The 21,357-nt window shown below is 35.2% G+C and overlaps 2 protein-coding genes across 4 annotated transcripts in view; one reads left to right on the top strand and one right to left on the bottom strand.

Annotated features, from left to right (window-relative positions):
* Nucleotides 1-21,357, top strand: part of CENPP (centromere protein P) — a 140,038-nt gene that overhangs the window by 29,889 nt on the left and 88,792 nt on the right. The gene's annotated exons all lie outside the window — the stretch shown is intronic.
* OMD (osteomodulin) lies at nucleotides 5,652-11,464 on the bottom strand. 2 transcript variants are annotated; one of them, XM_062630674.1, is made up of 3 exons: nucleotides 11,294-11,464; nucleotides 7,631-8,583; nucleotides 5,652-6,784 (listed from the first exon to the last, which is right to left on the bottom strand). In XM_062630674.1, the coding sequence occupies exons 2-3, from the start codon at nucleotides 8,559-8,561 to the stop codon at nucleotides 6,465-6,467; spliced, it is 1,251 nt and encodes a 416-aa protein (XP_062486658.1). In that variant the 5' UTR covers nucleotides 8,562-8,583; nucleotides 11,294-11,464; the 3' UTR covers nucleotides 5,652-6,464. The 2 variants fall into 2 exon arrangements, with proteins under 2 accessions (XP_062486658.1, XP_062486659.1); XM_062630675.1 differs by lacking the exon at nucleotides 11,294-11,464 and having other exon boundaries at nucleotides 7,631-8,601.

Raw genomic sequence — 21,357 nt, 5'->3', positions numbered from 1 at the left:
ATGTCCAGGTCAGATTAATCTTGTCTTGAAGTGGCCTTGTATTCTGACCTGCTCAGAGCTTTAGTATGATTAGTTCATTTCTATTCTCAACTTACTACCAGCACTACGAAAGGCAGATAAAAAGAGATAACTTTTTTTTTTCTTAAAAGTTAATCATGCAGGTGCATACCACAAAGCTGCTATGAGCAGCTCTCATCCATCATTTGTTGCCAGAGAAAATTACACCCATTTAAGTGGGAGGGCAGTTTTCTTCATTTTCTGTGAGTTTTGGCAAAAAGAAGTTCTCATAGGTGCTAGCATGTTGGTTTTTTTTTTTGTTTTTGTTTTGTTTTTGATTGTTTTTGGTTGGTTGTTTTTTTTTTATCATGTTGGTTCTTAGCATTTTGTACTTAATCCTTAGCAACTAAGTATAAAAATTGTAGGAAAGAGCATTTCTGTACTTCTTTTAGCATTACTTTAAAATGGTGTAATGTGTTTTATAATGGAACTGGGGGCTGGTTGCTGGTAATTCTTACTGTGAGGCACTTAAGTCTTGTTCTTGGTGAACCCCTGCAAAGTACTGAAGAACTGATTGACCTACAAAAAGCCAGATAACCAGAGGGGAAGTAGCCTTCCCTTTCTGGTTGGTTGGAAATTACTTCTCCAGCGTGTCTGCAGGAGTTAGGTGGAAGCAGGGACTGGCAGTGCTATATGAAGACTCATGATGATGTGATGGGAGGCCTAACACTAAGAAAAAAAAAGGGGGGGAAGAAGAAAAATGGGGAAAACCCCACCAAACAAAACTTAGCACTTATCTCTGGGGTGCATGAGTTAATAGGGATGTGAGGCAGCACTAGGGAGAGTGCTATAAGGTTGCTATCAAGATATTCCTTATGAAATAAAGCTGAGATTCTTTATTTATTTTTTTTTTTTAGTTTTAAATACTCAGGTTTGTTCTGTATTTAGGCAAAGAAAGTGTATGTTTGCAGCTGCTTACAGAACTTGGCTTTCATCTTGTGTCAGAATCTCTAAAGGACAATGTTGGCTGGTTCTGTAGTTTGGGGGCTTTGTTATTTTTTAAGTGTCCTTGAAAGAAAGTACTATGGATTATTGCTTAGTTTACTTATGCCTGATGAACACTAGGAATCACCTATGCAGAATGTTCAAAAGTTAATGTCTTCTCTTGGGTAGAAGTATGTCAGTGACAGAATGAGATAGGGAGAAATTAGGAAACCTTTTAAAAACTTTATGGGCATTTACAGACCTAAATACAATCCTGAATTTTCTTTTGCATGTGATCTTTTTTTTCCTTCATGTGAAAGGTAACGTTCAATATTCCTTAGCATGTCCTTTTTATGAAGTGAGACTTTACAATGCTTACCAGCTGCTCTGGGTTGGAATAATCGTAATTGAAAAGGTTTTTACAGTAAAAGGTGGCTATTGAACATGTATAAAATAATCTGCAAGCAGTGAAACAGATTTACTGTTAAAGAGAACAAAGGCATGAAGTCATGTTAAAACTGAACTCAGTGTTTATCTTTCTGTTTTCTTCTTTTTCAACCTAAAACAAGTAAGTATTCTGGATTGTTCTTTACATAATTTTATTTTTCTATAATGCAGGCCTTTTCTGCTTGACTGTTTTGTGGCCTGATTGATTTTTACATCCTAAAATTATTTCTCTGATGGTACAGCTGCATGTTTTGACTGCTGCATGTATATTGTGTACTGTGTGCATTGTGTGATATGTAACTTCTGTGTAAATCCTGCATCCCCTTCTGCTTTCTGTTGAGATCCTGATTCAGGGATGTAAAAATAGTTTTTAAGGCAGTTTAATGACTATGCATGCGCTGCATTCATTCTGGGAACAAAAAGCCAGAGTACCTAAAAGGGAGGAAGCAGTCTCCTGGTTTATTCTTGAGCAATACACAGAAATTGGACTGAAGGTGATACTATGGAAGAGGCATTGTGTGTTATTAAGTAAAGTATATTCCAATTCAGCATCCTGGAGGGACGGAGGAGGGCTTGGAGTTAGTATTAAATGTAAAATAAATAATGTCACTATGTCTTACAGAAGAAAATTGGAACGTTCCTAAAGATGACCAAAAAATTACTGGAAATGAAATAGTTAGGCATAAATGCCTTCAATATTTTTATGAAAAGCTGCAACTATATCCAAGGCTCAGTGAATTAGATTAAGTTAAGGTCACAGTTAGGGCCACCAACTGCAAAATAGACACAGCTGAAAAATGCCCTAGTGGTTGTATGAGCATCCTTCCATATGTTTCTGATTTATAATCAAGATTTTTTTAAAGCTGAAGACATTACCTTTGTTCCTTGCATTTCTGGTAAAGAAACAGATTCCTTGAACCAGTCATCATGTTACAAATGAATTAAGCCCATTTTACAAATCATGCACGATAGTAAACAGAAATCAAACTACAGTTAACAAATCCAAATGGTAACTAGAAGAACGGTACTGTCGGCTATTTACCCAGACCTCTCTGTAGAATGTATGTCCTCTTGAACTTTGCCTATATGTCATCAGTTATATCCTGAATCAAAAGCCAACCTCCTTCAATTTATGAAAGTTTTTTAGAATTCCTTCCTGAATTGATATTATTTCTTCATCACAATGTTGTCATTTCTTGAGAGCCATTACTTTGTCTGCATGGACACTAGGGTTAGGGCACTAAGGCTTTATATGTTGGTTTTTTTTTTTACTACTGTGTGCCTGTCATTTGTTCCTTATGTTAGTCAAACATCTGCTTTACTCTCCATGTTTGTGGATAATCTTCATATTTATCTTTTTTTCCTTGTGTTGTGCTTTACAATGGGTAAGGTTGATTTTCTTCCTCTGTAGATGATGAATTTGTGCAATAAATTAGGAGATTAAGGTATTTATTTTCCTTTAAAATTAATTAGGTTGTTAGAAATGTAATTTTTGGATAAATTTTTTTAAAACATTTTATGATAAATATGTACATTTGTGGAGTTCTATAACTAGTTCCATAAATTCCAGTAGTGTATACACAGTTCGATTTATACATGAAAAGTTCATACTCCTGCAATAGTATTGGAAAATAATTGTGAAATCTCTTTCAGCGTATAGGTTTCTTGTTAAAAAAACAGTATATTCCCCCTTGGTGTTTTTCAGGTAGGAAATTCCTGTGTTTATTGCTTGCAATGATCAAGCTGGGAATCAAAGAATGAAATTGATTCATATTGTTACAGTGGAATGTGAATATGTTAAAAGAAGTCAGGGAAAACTGAAATGTAAACCACCTGGTTTTTATAGAGGAGCTTCTTTCCTAATCCAAGTAACTTTTATTATCAGCACACTGAAGAAAATATCTCACGGAGTAAGCTTTATAAGTATTAAATACCATCAGTAACAAAAAATGGTAAAAGGTGAAATATATTCTCACTGTTTTGAGGCCTAAGGAACAAATGTAAGCAGTCAGATTAAACTACTGTTATTTTTCTTTATTTTGATTTTTACAATACCCTACAAATACCCTACAATAATACCCTACAAATACCATACAATAATATGGATTGTGGGGAAGAAAAGAAGTATTGTTTACTGACTCTGTTGTGAAGAAAGCAGTTAAGCTGTTGAATACTCATTAGGTTTTGCTGTTACTGATAAAATAAGCATTTTAATACATGTTTGATTCTCAGTTTATGAATCTGTTTCCTGCTTAAAAAGCCTATTTAATATTCTGAGAATAAATACCAGTAGAAACATGAAGCAAATATGTTTTAATAGCAAAATCTATGTGGTTATGTAGCAATGTAATTTGGTTTATGTAGAACTCTGCACACATCTGGGCTGCCTCTGCTACAGAGCACTGCAATATGGAGCACATGCTATTCCCAAATTTGACTAGACTATGCCTCCGCATCTAACCATAGTTGATAGTGCTTAAAAAAAAAAAGTAAAATTTAAAATTCAACTATATCTAGGCAATAAGCATTTATTAATAGTGAAGAGCAATACCAGCATGTTAACTTAGTCCAGGATAGTGAAAACATGGAACTGGGTGTGGAATTCAAAATGAAGGTTAGTGTTAGAATATCCGGTCTCCAGCAGTGGTCGTAAGCACATGCTTTGGGAAGACTGAGAACAGGATAAACATGCATGATTCTTGTCTCATCCCATGTCCCAATATTCTTTCATTCTCCAGCAGTTTTCAGCTCAGCACTTTTGTACCTACTGTGCTTTGTGTCTTTAACAACCTTTCTTCCAAGAAATGCCATTATTTTTCCTGTATCTCTAACACAGGCATAAGATTAGGAAGTGTTTTGTTCCCTGAGAACCCTAAAATCTTTATTAAATAATAGCATTGTATTTGCCACAGATGAGATGTGATAATACCAATGAATGAGAAGTGCAATACAATTCTATGTTCCATCTGAATGAGATTAATGTAGTAAGACAGCTAAAAAGTTTTCAATTATCGGTTTGACCTAAACTTTAAGAAGTGAATGTAAGTGGTTTCTACAAAGTCAGTATCTTTAATTCTACTTTAAAACTAAAGCTACATTTTGCTTCAGAAATGTTTTTTTAAAAGCAGAAAGTTGTGGTTAACAGATACAATACTTGTACAATATTTGAATAGTGCAAGTGGATAGCTTTTTAAAAGCTCAGCAAGCCTTTCAAAAAGCCTCTATTTAGATTTGCATTTTGTGCTCTATTCACTTTAAAATCTGAAGTAGTTGAAAATTTATAAAGGTTCCCTAATATGCAACATGTTTCTATTGTTAGAATTATAAAGTTATAGCTGTGTATATACTGTAAGTAACACTATTTAAATAAGGTAATGAACACATACATATATTCCTCCTTCATGAAGCCAGAAGTACTTGAGGCTGGTACTGCAGCACTGTAAATGTGTGGGGTAACCATAAAATGTTTCACCATTAATATTATATCTGTTCAGAAAGTAGATTAAAAAAGGGAAAGGAGAGAAAGAATCGATTTCTTGGGTTGACTGAAGGCCCACAACTTCATAATGGTATAGCAAATTTTGTATCCACTAATTTTTACACCAGTTGTTCTTAAAGACTGTATATATTCTTAAAGGTTATAACCATGGGCTTATGAGGAATTTCTTTCCATTAAAAGGAAGTGTCAGTAAGTATCTTCATTTTGTTAATACTATAGTTGTTGTATCAGAAACTAAAAAAAACAAAGATGGACTTCCAAAAATTACTGAAATTGCAAGAGTAACAACCAAACCTGTCTGAAAGGTTTTAGAAATACTAATACAAGTTTGCCCACATTTTTAGTTTTTGTACACTTAAAACATAATATAAAGTTGGTAGTATAATGTATGGTTCCACTTCTTGCAGTCACTTGTTTTTCTTGTTGAAAATTGTGATCCTTCCTCACGGCTAACAAAGATTTATCAGGAACAAAATACTGAACAATAAAGAATTTAAATAAAATGAAAGCATTCAAGTGCCCTCTAGTATTACCTTACCCTGTAGATATTTGGATCTATTCTAGGTGTAAGACATAACAAAAAACCCTGCATAGCTTGACTAGTATGTAGTACTTTTCTTCAGATTGCTTTGAGCAATTTTTGTTCTACTGTAAAGAATATAGCTAATGGGTGTGAACTATAGAGAAGAATAGTCTAAATAGTTAAAAAAAACCCCAACACTATTTGTATCAGTACTACATTGTGAACAATTATAATAAAAAGATTAAATCACGCTTTAATTTGCCTTCTAAAATAATGGGAAAAAGCATAGGTAAAATGTAAATACTAGTGGTTCAGTTGTATTAATGCACATAATTTTCCTTGGATTCTAAGACCTTTGAGTGGTCATTTATAGCCTATATTACTAGTAAACTACAATCTCCTTTGATTTGAATGAGTTGTGATAGTTGTGGTAGTTGAGGTACAAGCTGAGAAGTACGTGTTATAATACATGTTGGCAGGACACTGCAAACATAATATGAGGCACATTTGAAACTGTTGTTTTTTTTTCCCCTGTCAAATTAGAAATTGGAGGAAGAAATGTCTTTATTTCTGGAAGTTGTGGAGGAACCTTGTGGAAGTATCTCTGTGATCTCATCCTCTTATTTTCTTTAATGTGTAGCTGGACAGATGTGTGCCTTATTTGCTTGTTGCTATTGAGCATGACATTGATTTGTATTTTAGTAATTTTGCAAGCTGGATCACTTGAGAACATAAAAGCTTTTTCAGGTCAATTTTCTTCAAGTTAGGCTGCTCACCATAAGGATGGGTCCATCATCAACCCAGGTTGTATATTAGGTTGCTGTCTAATGCACAGGTGCTCTTTGCTCCTAGTATTATGTTTTTTACTTCATCAGTAACAGGTTTTTACCTACACTAAAATCTTATCTCCACTTTATATATATCTTAAATATCCCAAACTATCCCACTGTTCTATAGTGGATATTAATACTCTACAACTAAGTAACAGTTTCTATATATACCCATTAATGATAATTACTGAAAGTATGGGTGAAAATAGTTATCTTCTGCTTCATGCTCTTCTTCGGTTTCATGATCCTGTATTTCATGGTCTTCATCTGCTTCATGGTATTCTTCTCGTGTTAAAAATCGTCGGAACACTGTCATTCTTAGTTGAGTTGATTTGTTGGCATTAACATTTTGTTCACCGTAATAAATGGTTCGAATGTGAGGAAAGCAAAAGAAAGCATATGTGCTGATTGGAATTGTAAGCTTATTTTGGTCCACCCGTATATAGGTTAATTGGTTGGTGTTCAGTGGATCAATAGATGGACACATCAAAGTAACGTTTATGACTGTAAGAGAGAGAAAAATATTAATTAAAATACAGAAAATGGTTCTGTTTAAGACCTATTGCAAAACTGAAACTTGTGCTTTGAAATTAAAGCAGAAAATATTTTTGTTGTGCACAGCACTAACATAAACTTTCCCTGTATTTTAAATTGATTTTGTAAATAACGATGATAAAAATTCTGGGGTTTGCAAAGTATGAAATTGTGGGCTAAAGAAAAAAATAGATATAACCACCACTACAATTTGTAATTATTATTTTATGTGAATGGAATATTTTCATAATTCCTTTTCTCTGTATATTTTGATCAATTGCCTAAACAGCAATTTTTAAAAAGGTTTTAGCTTACAAAAAACGGTACTAACTTTTTAGAAAAAAAAAAAAATATTGAAAATTAGGGGTAAGGTGCAAAGACTAGAATCTTTTCTAATTTCACTGGTTTGGTTTCAACTAACAGAGCATGTGTTTTCATTCTCTCTTGAAGACGATGGGGTGGTGGTCTTCCACATTATCTGGTTAGTTCAGAACACTAATAGCTCAAGCTCACCTCTCTGCAAAGGACATCAGAGTACCTCTTGAATGGCATGCACATTTGGATGACTGCTGGATTCTACGCTTGGTTTGTATGTGACCTAAGAAGTTGTAAGATGGCAGGTCCTTGAAACCAATGACACAACAAAAGAGATGCCTCTGATAGTTTGGGGGGTTTTGTTTGTTTGTTTTTTTGTATAGGCTAAAAATTCCTAACTCTGGCTGAGAGGGAAAATATATCAAACTCTCCCCCCTCCCACAACCAATGCCAAAATCCACTATGATTTTTGCTTTTAAAGAATTGCAACCATCAACATACATTCAATGTCATTGTCTTCGATATACAAATGCTGCAAACTTCTTGGAATATAGAAAACTTGTTTCAATTTGTTATGTCCAAGATTAAGTTCTAGAAGGTTGGGTAGATTAAAAGTGTTGCGTGGAATGTTTTGCAGGTTATTGCGAGACATTCTTAGTGCAATGATTTTCGGAAGTCTGTTGAAATAGTTTTCTGGAACATAAGAAATTGAGTTGTTTTCAAGAGAGAGGTACATAAGTGATGATGGCAGATCAGGGGGCATAGTCTGCAATTTGTTGTTGCATAAGTTTAGCTGCATTAAATTTTTCATGTTTAAAAAGGGTTTTCCTTGGAGTACTGAGTCGTCAAGAAAGTTGTTGCAAAGGTCAAGCATGGTTATGTTAGGTAATCCTTCCAGTGCGTTTCCAGATAGCCGAGAAATCTTATTGAAACCAAGGAGGAGTCTCTCTAGAGAGCTAGGGAGTGGGAATGGAAATTCTTCTAATTCATTATGTTGTAAATGAATTTGCAGTAAGTTTGGAAGTTTGGCAAAAACACCATGGTCGATCATATGAAATTTAATTTTGTTGTGACTGAGGTTAATTTCTCTTAGGAAGGTAACATTAGAGAATGGTCCTGCAGGCACAGCTTCAATATCGTTGCTTTGCAGATAAAGTTGTTGGACGTGACTAGGGATATTTGGTATCATCTTAAGTTTACGATGATCACAGTACATTGATAATGGAAAAGCTGGTGGACAAAAGCATTCTCTGGCGCACTCAACTGGAAAAGGAAAGTGAGGAACTTCAGCTTGTGTACTTGGATTAAAATAAAATGGGTGTTGATCTGGCACCTCCTCGTATTCATCCTCAAAGTCATAGTCTTCGTACTGACAAAAGACTGTAACAGCCCAGAGGAGGTGAATGATTGATAGCTGGCTCAGAATTCCCATGGTTAAATTTGTAGGTTTTATCCTGTTGATGAGAAGGAAAAATAAGTTTTAATGGTAAAGGAAATAACATGCAAGTTTTGGTTTTAAGAAGCATCAATACAGGAAAAGGGGAATGGCTTTAAGATGAGAGAGCGTAGATTTAGATTAGGTACCAGGAAGAAATTTTTCCCTGTGAGGGTGGAGAGGCACTGGCACAGGTTGCCCAGAGAAGCTGTGGCTATGCCATCCCTGGCAGTGTTCAAGGTGAGGTTGGATGGGGATTGGAGCAACTTGGTCTAGTGGAAGGTGTCCCCTGCCTGTGCCAGGGGGTTGGAACCGGGTGAGCTTTAAGGTCCCTTCCAACCCAAACCATTCCATGATGCCATGAAGTTTTTCCAGCTCCAACTGGGAGCCTAGCCTTTGTCTGCATGAGCCTTGAAAATACTCCATGGTGGGATTTCAGTACCTCTCTAAATAATCCAAGTTATCATTGTACTACAGTCCTTGTGAAGAAATTTGCTATCCTTATAAGCATCCAAGCCATGGCTTGTCTTTTGTTTTTGTTCTTAAAGTTATTTTTGTTAAAAATGTATATCCTCATCTAAGGCAAGGTAAATGCAGGATTGCTTATATAAATAGAACAGTGAAACTGGTTTCATTGCCAATTGTCTAGGTAAAATAGGAATGTACATGGCATTGGTGGTTGCATGTTTTGTAGCATTTTATGTTGTTTTTCTATTTTCTGCAAAGCATGGCTGATAGAGCACATTAATGATGATAAAAATTTAATTTTTCTGTTCTTATAATTGAATGCAATTGAACCACTGTGTACTGCACATAATGCAAGATCTTCATTGATAAAAGTTTTCTTTAGTCTTACCATGCTTCTGTAATAGTATGTAATTTATAAATTAACTGACTAATTTACCTTCAATTAGTTTCACCTGAATTTTATCTTCTGAGATGAAATACTGATATTGTGAAAGACAAATAATTTTGCCTGTCAAATTTCTGTTCTTCAAAGCCAAACAAACATTTTAGAACACATTATGCAGTCAGAGGAACCCTATTATTTGGCAGAATTAAGAGTTCTGAATCATGTCAGGCAGTTCAACTTTAACAGCAGAGGAGTCAAAATGTAACATTGCAGGTCAAAGCACATATATAAAGGAAAATTTTAAGAGACTTTACTCAGTATAGTCTGAGAACCCTGAGGCAGAGGAAAGCAGATACGCTGTGTTTGGTTTTTATCTTTTTTGTAATAATGACATTCGTGTTTTTTATTTGGGGGCTCTCTTTATCTTGATACTCTTTAGATCTGGTTACTGAACACAATAACAAAGGAGGTAAGACTTCTAAATGCTGATTTCTTATGCTTCATAGTGGTGATTGATGCCTAATGCATGGTGTATTCCACAAACTAAATAAGAGAATTCTAAGAAATAAAGTAGTAACAATATCATGAATTTAATCCATGCTTGTCAACTTCCTGTATTGCACAGAGCCAGTGTATGGCAATGACTGGGTGAAATAATTTGTGGTGTTGTCTAACTTGCCTTTCTGAATTTGTATCATTTGTATTTAATCTTCCTTTAATCAAGTTTTGTAACTGATTAAAATCTTAAAACCAGGTTTGAATGGAGTCAAGGTTTCCATCTCCCTACAGCATCCTCAGATACCTGAGCTAATCTAAGTAAACAGCCGAAATACATCTACACAGAGAGCAGCTTTGCACTACAAGCACTATGTAAATGTGCTATGCTGATAAACTTTGCAGACGCTTGCTGGGTTGAGAAGCAGTCCTGTGCTTCCGGAGGAGACAATGTCTATTGGGAGAACACCTTATTACCATATTTCTAACATTTAGTCAGACCTGGTGTGTAAAATCTGTCTCTACATCCTGTGACTTGATTCTGGCTCTTTAAACAGATCCTTACAAAATCTGTCCCCCATGCCTATTTCATGTTGTTTCCTTTTTGATTCCTGTTACTCCCTCTCAGTTTTAGTCTGGAGCTTTAGCTTCACCTTCTGGTTGTATTCTCTCAGCACTTCTACTAGGTGTCACAAAACTTCCAAAGAATAATTTGGGTTCTCAATGCCACAGTAGTCCTTAGAAAGCAAGAGGAACAACTCTGTAAAGTTCTGCTCAGTTTAAGGACAAAGCTTACTTACGCCTTCATGCAATTGATCTACCTGCCATGTAGACGATATGAAGAGAGTTATCATTGCTTCATATGGAATAAGTACCAAAGTCTGTCCTGGTTTTATGAAGAGATGTTTGGGGGAATTTTGGGGTTGGTTGGCTGTTGGGGGTTTTTTTTGTTTGTTTTTTTGTTTTTTTGTTTTGTTTTTATATCTTGGTTGTAGTTGAGTGCATTTTTGGTAGAATAGTAACTGTCCTGCCAGGCTTGCAGGTCATGTCTCAAAGCACTGAGATACTAACACTTCTTCAGAAAGCAGTTCTAAGAACTTAACTAGCTTTAAAACAAAGATTCATGTCAGGTGAATCTTGATCATGGAAGACACAAGTCAGGTGTGCACAGTGTGATAAACTGCACACTTACAAAGCTGAGAGAAAATAGAAAACCTTAAAAACATGATTCTCTACATCTGTAATAAACTCAAAGCTTAGTAACTATATTTGTAAACAGTTCACTAACTGAAAGCTAAATATTATATAGCATGCATGAATCACTTTTAACTGCAGAAATAACAATCAGTTCATTTTATTCCTGCTTAGCAAGCAAACTTACTCTTTGGAAGTCTGCGAGGCTCAAGTTGTAGCAGGCAGCAAGTTACTGTGCTGGTGAAATCATCTGAGAAACAGCCTAACCCAGATGGAGGAGCAAAAGATGTCTCTAAGCCATGTTTTGTGGTAAGGAGCCTTGTGGAAAGGCAAAGCGAAATAATAGCCTTAGCCCCCTTCTGATTTGCCAGTGAAAAGTCTTGTGCCACATCATCAGTTTCTGTAGCTGCTGTGTCATAAGACTGTGAAGCTATTTATCCTTTTGTTAAAATCACTTTGAAATCATTTGCAAGATTCCTTCAGTGTTAGCAGTTCCAGTTAAAAATAAAAAAAAAAATAAAGCTTTCACAAAATGTCACAGAGGTCATTAGTTCATAGTGCAGTTTCATTGAATTCACTTCTGATTCACTTACGCAAAGGTTTTGGAGGATTGAAGTTAAGAAACAGTACAAAAATTAACCATATCAGGAGTGAGGGAAAGCACTCTATAGTGCTATGGAAAAGCTCTTTTTTTTCCCATCCATAATCCGTATTTCCCACTTCCTGCACACTAGCTGTGTTATACAGTGCTGTTGGTACAGTGGCTTACTTATCAGAGTTTTGAAGTTGTAGTTAAAGATCTCCAGTGAGTTTCCAACATGTGCTTGCTACATTGTATGGAAAGAGTGTTAATCTTCCTATGAAAAAGACAAGTATGATGCGAGATACAAACTGGTTTACAGAAGAAAAATATTTTTTTATAGCCTTCAAGAGGAAGAAAAAAAGTGAGGTGTGGTGATCTGCTTTTGCTGCTCTGTGGTACTTAAATAACTAACATATACAAAAAAATGAGAAAAAAGGACAATTATTTTTTCTGTCAAAGTGAGACGCTGTCCTGGCATAACTGCATGTTTTATCAAAACCAGTTATGTTTCTGGTTTGATAAAATAATTACATTATATCAAAAGCTCTTCACAAGGAAGGTCCTGGTTTTCAAAAAGCCTAGGTGGCTTAGAAGTACCATATTTGAGAAAATAATGCAATAGTAAGTTTTACTTCTTTTTCTGCCTTTGAGTTTCCTGAAACTGATAATTTGCTTGACCTTTACAAGTTTCTTCTGTAACACTGAGGACAGAAAAATTGTTTAAGAAGATAAATCTTCCAAGATTCTAACATTTGGGATATGAAGTGCCAGAAGTCATGACCAAAATAGTATTGAGGATTCAGCAATACTGGAACTAAAATAAAGCAGTCGTGCATTTATTTGGAGAATAGAGAGTACAAGGGAGAGATTGAAACACTAAAATTACAACTACCTTATCCATGATTAACAGTAAAGAGTTGAATAGCTATATTGCACCACTAAACCTAAATAATACTAAAAAAAGTAATTGATTTTTTAAATAATTAGAATGCTATAACAATGATAAATCAAAAAAGCCCAGCAAGTTTGCTATGCCAGATAGTAAAATTTTATTTGCTTCTACAAAGCTTGGGGTTTTAAGCACAAGCAAAGAACATGTTGCAAGTTTTTGGAAGCTTTGTCATATTAACAGTTCTAAACATGCAAAAAATTAGAACTATTTAAACATGAAAATTGGACCAAATTAGAATATTAATTCTATACCTGATATTTTTCTGTCATTTCTACTATTGATTGTGTCCTAAATTCTCTTGAGCTGTCAGGAGACTTAAAATCTCATATAAAAATCCATGGTGACAGAGCAAGCGTCTGTCCTTTTGAGAAATTTCAGCAAAGGTCTTTATTTAAAGCATATTTAGCTGCAGAAGATGATGCAGGTCTAGCCATGGGTATAATATGATTCAGTTTATGCAATAAAAAAGGAACTATCTTGGGTATAAGCAAGTCTATACTCTGTGATCTTGGTCAGGTTGTGTGGTTTGATCTTCTCTTAGTTTTCATTTGCAATCTGGGAGGAATTTCCTCACAAGAAGGATAATGAGAGGATTAAACTTAACATCACTCATCACTCATGTAAGAGTTCTTGTTTCAAAGGCTGTGACAAATACATTAAGCTTTCACTGTGTTTTGGTTTTCACTTTTAAAAAATGTTTTGTAAGGACTTATTTTTTGTTCTTGAATTTGTGTAAACTTTTATCATTTGTGGTTGTGATACAAGGTAAGATGTGTATCGAGCTAGAAGTCAGGGTGGCTTGAAGTTGATTTATTTTCTTAAGCCAAACTTGGAATGATCCTTTTTGTAAATGAAAATGTTTGAAATTTTATTTGCCCTCTTCATTAACTGCCTCGAACTTATGAGACCTGTTAGCTTTTTCAAGTTTGGTTTTGAACTGAAGGCTTAAGAAAGCTTCCTGTTCTAATGTTTTGTGGTTTTAGGTTTGCTTAGCTGGTTGAGTACAGCCAACTTAAAAAAAATTCTGAAATTTCCAAATTTTAGGCAAAATAGTAGGTAAGTAGAGAAGACAACCAGTGGCCCTGAGGTGAATGGGACTGGCCCTGATATAAGAAGGAATAAATTGTACTGCTTGGCCTTTTTCTTCTAGCCATCATTTAACTGTAAAAGATTCTTGAGTTTCTTTGTGTTACCCCTTCTCCCCTCAAACAAAATCCCCCAAACCAACAGACTTATAATGGTCCATATGGAGCCTAGAGAAAAGAAAGGAAAAAAAGTGCACGTTGTTCATAGACGACTAAAGAAAATCAAATGAAACTAAGCTGCGAAAGTTAGAACTGAGAACTGTTTTGAAAGCATGATCTCATTAGAATTAAAGCTCTTCAGCTAGTGTCTGGCCCTGCAATCAGACATCTGAAGGAAAACCTCAAGTTCAAAATTTGAAAATCTTCAGTTGACAACTTTGAAGGAATTCTGTAGTTTAGATAAGAATTGGTGATGTTAGTTTGATACTCTTAAGTGATTGCATGGTAGAAAAGAGAATGCATAATCAAATAGAGTGAGGAAGTTAGAAAGTTGTAATTTGGTTCCCTATAAAGCCTGTGGGTTTCAGTACTAAGAATAGCCTTAGGCACAGATCATGTAGACTGGGCTGCATTTCAGATACATATTTTAGGCACAGAAAATCTTCTAGGTCTTAAGTGGCAGTCCACAAACATTGCAGTCTGTGCGAGTCTCATCCATGATCTGCCAAGGCCCCACTGTGCCACAAACTAATCTGAAAATTCAATTACTTAAGCATAGAGCTCTCAGCAAATCAAGGTACTGAACTGCTTGATTTTGCAGAGCCTCCAGCCCAGCAAGAGCCCAGAGCACTCAGTTAATAATAGCTCTTATGGACTTCATGTTATTCTGGACTTCAGTGGAAAGTTAATTTAGGACTGTGTGAATATGCATTTTTAAAGGTTGAGGAAAAGGGGCCATCAGAATCGTATTAACAGTGCTGCAGAGCTGAGACCTAACCTGTTTAGATAAGGAAAGGAAGACAGACCTGTGCCATATGTGGCTTACTGTTGTCTCTGACCAGAACCTTGTTGTGTGGTCTCTACTTACTTCCCATTCAGTAGGTGTTGGTACAAGGTCAAAACTCTGGGAACCCTAACCTTGTTCAGCCTGTTTGTATGTGTTTCTTTGTTTTGTTAGGAAGAAGAACATGTTGAGCAACTGAAAACAGTTGAGTTTACAAGAAGCATTTTTGAAAAATAATCCCCAGGATTTGCTAGGCTGTAAATTTTGCATATAGTGATAAAATGGTACTTGGAACTAACTTTCTTCATTGACTATTAATTAAAAGTAGGTTGTGGTTACTGGTTGATTTTTATTAGTCTATTATTACTTGAATATACATGCTACAATCATGACTTTAAAGAGGAAATTAAAGGTGGGTTTTTTGTGTAGGTTTTATGTCTGTTTCAAGAATGTGCTTTTTAGGTGACAGTGCAGTCTTAAAAGAATAAAAAAACCTCAAAAGTTGTCCTGTGTTTTTACTAGAAAGCAGTATAAGCTATTGTGTATAAGTCCTGTGATGGGTTCATTGGTTGCTTATTATTGTTCTGAAATATAAACATGTCTTTTCCTCTCATTCATGATGTGGGAAATGGGGGATATGCCTCCTGTGTCTCCTCCACTCAGGTGGATTTGCTGGTTGAATAACCTCCTCTCTCTCTCTCTCTGTTCTCTCTTCTTCCTAAGCATTCCTGTACTTATTGAAATAATTGCATTTTTCTCACATTCTACATTCCCTGCAGTTTTATTTTCCTGTGGTTTTAAACTGTTCACTTTTTGTGTTTAAAAAAACCCCACACCTTTGAAGTATATTAATTACTAGTTAACAAATGCAATTGCATTTGGTTTTCAAAGACTGATCCTGGTGTAGAAAAATGACTGAGAGCAAGAATTTAATGACCTTGTAACATGGGAATTAATATAATCCCATAGGCAATTGTCAAGTAGCTTCTACTAATAACCAGTGATACACTGAAATTTTAGAACCTTCACTAGAAGCATCTGTGCTTCTAGAAGGAATACATTAAGAAACCCTGATCTCATCAGGTGTTTGGTTAAACATGTGCATTACCCTGTGCAATGAACAACTTGTATTGCCATTTGGTTTGCTTCAAAAGCAAAAGCTAAATATTAAACCTCCTGGCATGTTGAAATTTGTATTGTGGAGACTTTTTGAATGGAAGGGTGAGTGAGAGTTTTTTTGCTATGACAATATCAATTTAGAGCATAGGTAATTTACTTAGAAAAACTAATAGATGAGGAGGGTTGTAACTTTTTTCTGAATGTATTGCTGTGTTAGAAACCTTAGAAGATTAATGCTATATTGGGAGGGGTTACTTTTTTTGATATATGGATTTTAGTTTCTGCAGTGGAGGCATTTAAATAATCCTCATCTTATAATATTTCTACTTCCACAGTAACAAGTACTCATAAATAATTGATACTGGAATAATAAAATGAGTTTGAAATTCATGTAAGCTATAATATCTGTAGCAAAGAACTTGTGGTTACTCTAAAATATCATGGACTATTGTATGAAATTATAAATCTCTTCTGAGGAGAGAGTCACTGTTGTCACACTTATATTTGTAGTAATTGAATAGTTTATTAAATATACTTTGCTTTAGACTTTGTGTTTTTATACAGCCTACTTAGGTTGTTGCAATCTAGATGACTTTGAACTGTATTTTCTCCCATGTGGAGTTCTGGGATATTGCCTGCTTAATTGGTGATTGTGTATCTGCGATTACAGCAGTACAAAATGGGAGTGTCTATTTTTACAACCACTGTTCAGTGGTGCAGGTATATTAATTTTCTTGAGGCAGCATGAGCAATTGGACCTCAAACTTTAACATGCCCTTCATTTTGCCTAGTTTGTGTTCTGTTTAAAATGATACAGGTGATCATATTATGACAGGTGTCTTGTTAATACAGAAAAGTAATAAACATTATAAATAGAATTAAAGAAGCGTACAGTGTTTTGTAGTGGAGGAAGGTGAGAAAAGTGATATAGCTGAACACAGAGTGCATAGATCCTTGAGCAGTACCAATATGAGTTCGTAAGTCCAGATGGAGTAGGACACTTTGTACTTGACCCTATTGCTTTTGTAATAGTTTATTCAATGTTATTTGTTTGAGATAGTGTAAAATGACACTCATTTTGTGATTACCATTTAAAAAAAAATGTTAGTGTATATTTCAGTTGTTTCGGAGCTTAAGCATGACCCTCCTGTCTTTAAAAAAACATCCACCAGCAAAATCTGAGGACTTACTATGTTAAGTTCTTAAAATGTGAAGTTGACTAGAGACTTGCTGCTCACTGGGATATCATTCTTAGCATCCAGTTAAACTAACTTCATTCCTAGAATCTATTCCAAATCAAGCACTTCCACTCACATATTTCAAACAGAACTGCTAACTGCAATGCCCTAAAGTGATCTATACTTAAAAGAGATAATGTCAGTTCTACCCTATCTTAATAATTTATCTTAATACCTTATTTGTTAGCTTATTTTCTCCATAGCTATGGACTTCATGCATTTTTGTTAAAAGAATTAGAAAATGTGCCTGCAACTTCAGATTGTTCTGTGTTTGTATCCAATCTGCGATTCATGTTTATAGCCAAAAAATAAGTGTTTTAATTTTATTTTTTTTCCCCCTTTAGGCATGTTTAGAGAAGGATAAGGAGAGGTTGTTTAAGTTATCTGCCAAAGAATTCCTGAATAATCATGCATAGGAAAATTTTGCATTAGCAAAAATTTTTCCCTTGTATGTGATGGAAAATGCTTCCCACTTACTCTTTTGAGTGTGCTTGAGAATGAAAGTCCTTACTTGTTTTTGCAGTGACTATAGAATGTTTCTTTTCATGGTAGATGTATTTGAACATTTCTAGAGCAATAATTTACAACTGTCCTGCTTTGTGAAATAGAGGGTTTTCCCAAGCAGCCCTTCAGCTTTCTCCAATAGCCTGGAAACGGGAGGTCATCCTTAAAGTGGTTCTTAATTTTTATTATTCCCCTTTTTTACTCAAGAGTAAATCCTCTCATTTTAGCACAAGACCTTGAATGCTGGTGTCACAGCCAGCATTACATTTATGGCCTGCAGTACATTTCTTCTGAAGTCAGAATCTGTGACTTGGAAACTTTCATAGAAACAGCAAGTATTATTACACATAATTCATCTGTATTCTGGCATATTCTCTTATAAGGAAAGATAATCTCTGTACCTTTATTTCCTTCAGTTGCTCTCCATTTTTGTCTCAGTTTTGTTTGAATTTTCTTAAAGCTGTTTTGGGAGATACTTCATTTGATTTATGGCAAGTAATCAAATTGAAGTGCTTCTCTACTGTTTGAATAGTTTGTGAGTCACAGCTGCTTCGTGGCAGAGCTGAGACAGGATTTCATGGTTATTTTATCTAGTTACTCTGTGGCAGAAGGTCTTCTGTTTCTGAGATTCTAGAAAGCCTTATGGCTGCTTCTGGTGAGGACTTGAGCATGGTTCAGACTCAAAACCTTCATAATAGCAGCTGTTTCATTAGGAGAGGGTGAGTTGGTCTAGGCATTAGTTACAAATCTTCCACGGTAAACTAGGAAGTGTCCTTGTTGCCTTATATCAAGCTTGTGACACATGACTTTTGCCTTGTCCTAGCACTTTTTGAGAGTGGAGGTAATGTCTGCAACTATTTGTAGCCAGAATATCTGTAATGATTTCTTTTTAAAAAACTAATTATCTCAAAAAGGAAAAAAAAAACCAACCAAAAAACCCAACCACCACCACCAACAACAAAAAGCCAAGACCAAAACCACCCACAACCAACCAACATTAAAAACAAACAAAAACCAAAGCCTATCTCACTGGGTCTTAGTCAAGGGATGAGGGATGGCTTGAAACCAGTACTTGATTGAAGTCTAGCAGAATTGAGCCAATAGTGGTCGCTGTCTTTAAAAATGTTATTGCAAGACAGCTCTCCAAAACTCCTTTCTTCACATCTTTGTCAAACGCAGGGCTAATTGCTTAAACCTTTAAAGAAGTCTTTTATAAAAGTAGTCACAGAGATGACTGGTGTAATTGTTTAGAACTGCTAGATGCTAAGTTTACCCAGTATGGAATATTGAGTGGATAGGTACTCTTTAGAAAGATAGAAAAGCTACTTCAGGAAGCAACTGCACATCTAATAGATGTGTTTTCCATGCTCACATTTTCTCCTCTTCTCAGGTTCCTGTGCATTCTAATTTTGGGATGCAACTGTTCAAGTGGGAAGCATGTGTTATCCTTTCTGTTCCAAGCGCAAGGCAAAAGAAGCAGAAGTATGCACAGGTGTTGCTAAGGCAAAGCATTCCTGAAACACGAGTAATGAAATATTACATATTTATGCTCCAGTGAAATGCACTCAAACAAAACATCTGAGATTTTCGGTTAGTATGGTAAGAAACCTTTTTTTTTTTTTTTAAATGCTCACTGTGCTTATGGATAATTGTAAAAAAAAAAACAAAAAACTATATAATGTCTTTATAAAGGTTTCTCTTCCATCAGGTGGATGGAAGCAGGAAGAAGACTGGGTTTAGATCTGACTTAAGTTTCTACTTTTCTGAAAGAAAAGATTTTAAATTTCAATCTGAATGCACTTTATTTAGCTTTGAACAGCAATATTTGTTGTTCTAGGAAGACCTTTTTGTTAAGGTTTTTTTTTTTTTTTTTCCAATAAGAGCCAAAATACGAAGGGATTATAGTACCAATGTATAATTTTCTACAGATTTCACCTTAATTGTGATCTCAACGAGAAGAGATAGTGGGCTGTTGACCTTGTACTTGCTTACTCTGTTCTGTGCTCTGAAAAGTTTATTGCTATAATGGTATTTTTTAGCTGTGATCCTGGCATGACAAATAAGGGATCTCTTATGTTGCTCAAGAAAGTACTTTATGGGGTCTGACAGCAGTAGTTGAAGTTTTGAAATATATTTTCTTCTGCATAGCATCAGAACAAACTTCATCTTCCTATTCAGTGTGCCAAAATTACAGGCCAATGTATAGGAGCATAGCTTGTCCGGTAGAACTGTTAAATTCAATACCCGTTTTAGGTTAGGTATTTGAATGTTTACTTTTGCTTCTAAAAGTGCTCTGACTATTTTGTCTCAAACTTTATCGCATTACCTGAAGATTCTGCTGGTTGTTATTATAGGACTGTACTATGCAGTTAGTGAAGGTGGGGACAAAGTATACCATTACAGTGACGTTTACTTGTGATATCTAGATTACTGAAATTTACTTGACTTCCTTTTTCTATGTTAGTCCTTTTTCTAAATGGAGTTAAATGAAAGTTCATCTTTGCCCTATATTTGAGAAAATAAAACATATTGGAAGTAATTTACAGGAGGATAACATCTAAATGGAAATTGTATGTATTAGCTTAAAAAAAAGAAAATATGTTTTCCAAAAAGCAAAGTAGGCTTTCATGAAAATATTAATTTCTACATATTAAACGCTAACTGTTTCTTGAATAGGTAATAATTAGGTTGCAGTATTAAAACAGTATTGCTGCTGGAGAAATGAGTAGACAGTTGCTTTTATTACTCTTGCAGAATACTAGGTTATTATATCACTTCCTGAATCTGGGCATCTACTCGTCAGATTAATATAGAAATGGCTTCTAAATTTTCTTAATGTTAAAAAATTGGGGCCTATTACTGTCCTGTAAGCTAAAATGCTAAGCTGTAAATTAAAACCACTCTGTTAATTGTAGGCAAGATGTTAGGTTGTAAATCGGGACCACTTTGTTGAGAGCAACATGGGCCAGTGTGGCCTTGGGGTGTGTATAAAACAAGGGTAACCTCTGAAGATAAGAAAGGAGTAACCAAGACAGGCATGCTGGTTCTTCAAGCCAAGGAGCAAATCAGAACAAACTGAGCTAAAACACAGGTACAATTATTAAGTAATTCACAAGAGTCTTTTGCACATGCGCAAGCACAGAGGACACAGTGAGGAAAACTATTGATGACCACCAGAAACCCCTCAAGACCACTTCTCAGCAAGAAAGGGCATGTGTAATTAAAATGCAAATATTGCAATTAGTTCCAAGAAATCTAGTGAATATGTAAAGCATTTCCTGGAAAAGTTGTAAATATGCTTAGTTTGTTGGATAGATGGATGCTGCTTGCAGACTCCAGGCGTGCTCATCTTTATGAAATGATTTACATGTGTGCCCTGTGCTGTAATAAGGAATGCCTCCTATCTAAAACCCCAAATGGAGTTTCTCTCACCATGTTTTGTGGTAACAGACCCGTGAGTCATTCAGTCTGTTATTCCTTGTTTCATCTTGTACAATAGAAAGAAGATAGAAGAGGATATTGCTGATAGGAGAAGAATAGTACGGTGTCTGGGTGTTCTTATTGGTGGCCTAAATGAGATATAATTTTTGGTAAAATATCTTTTAGAACAGTAGGCCAATTTTCTACAAATGAGAAACAAAGGACTTTAAGGTATTGTGTGAAGAGTTTTTCTTGAAGGAAAGTATTTTCATTGGTCTTTATACCTAAAAAGCACCTGGAAAAAACACAGGCAACTGCATACTTCTGTCAATGACCTGCTCCCTCTCTGTCCATAAAGAAATTTTACATCTTTGGCAAACCGTCAGCTAAGAGATTTTTTCCATTCT

Source organism: Pezoporus occidentalis, unplaced genomic scaffold (genome assembly GCF_034315485.1).
Source record: "Pezoporus occidentalis ecotype Australia unplaced genomic scaffold, CSIRO_AGI_Poc_V1 ctg359, whole genome shotgun sequence".
NCBI lineage: Eukaryota > Metazoa > Chordata > Aves > Psittaciformes > Psittacidae > Pezoporus > Pezoporus occidentalis.
The sequence above is the reverse complement of the archived record's forward strand: the minus strand, read 5'-3'. Positions and strand labels throughout refer to the sequence as shown.

What these genes read in the sequence shown, in the direction of transcription:
- OMD (XM_062630674.1), bottom strand. Translation starts at nt 8,561, where the DNA reads ATGGGAATTCTGAGCCAGCTATCAATCATTCACCTCCTCTGGGCTGTT. An exon ending in CGAAGACAATGACATTGAAT is followed by an intron (nt 6,785 to 7,630) that starts GTATGTTGATGG and finishes TCTCTCTTACAG; the next exon opens with TCATAAACGTTACTTTGATG.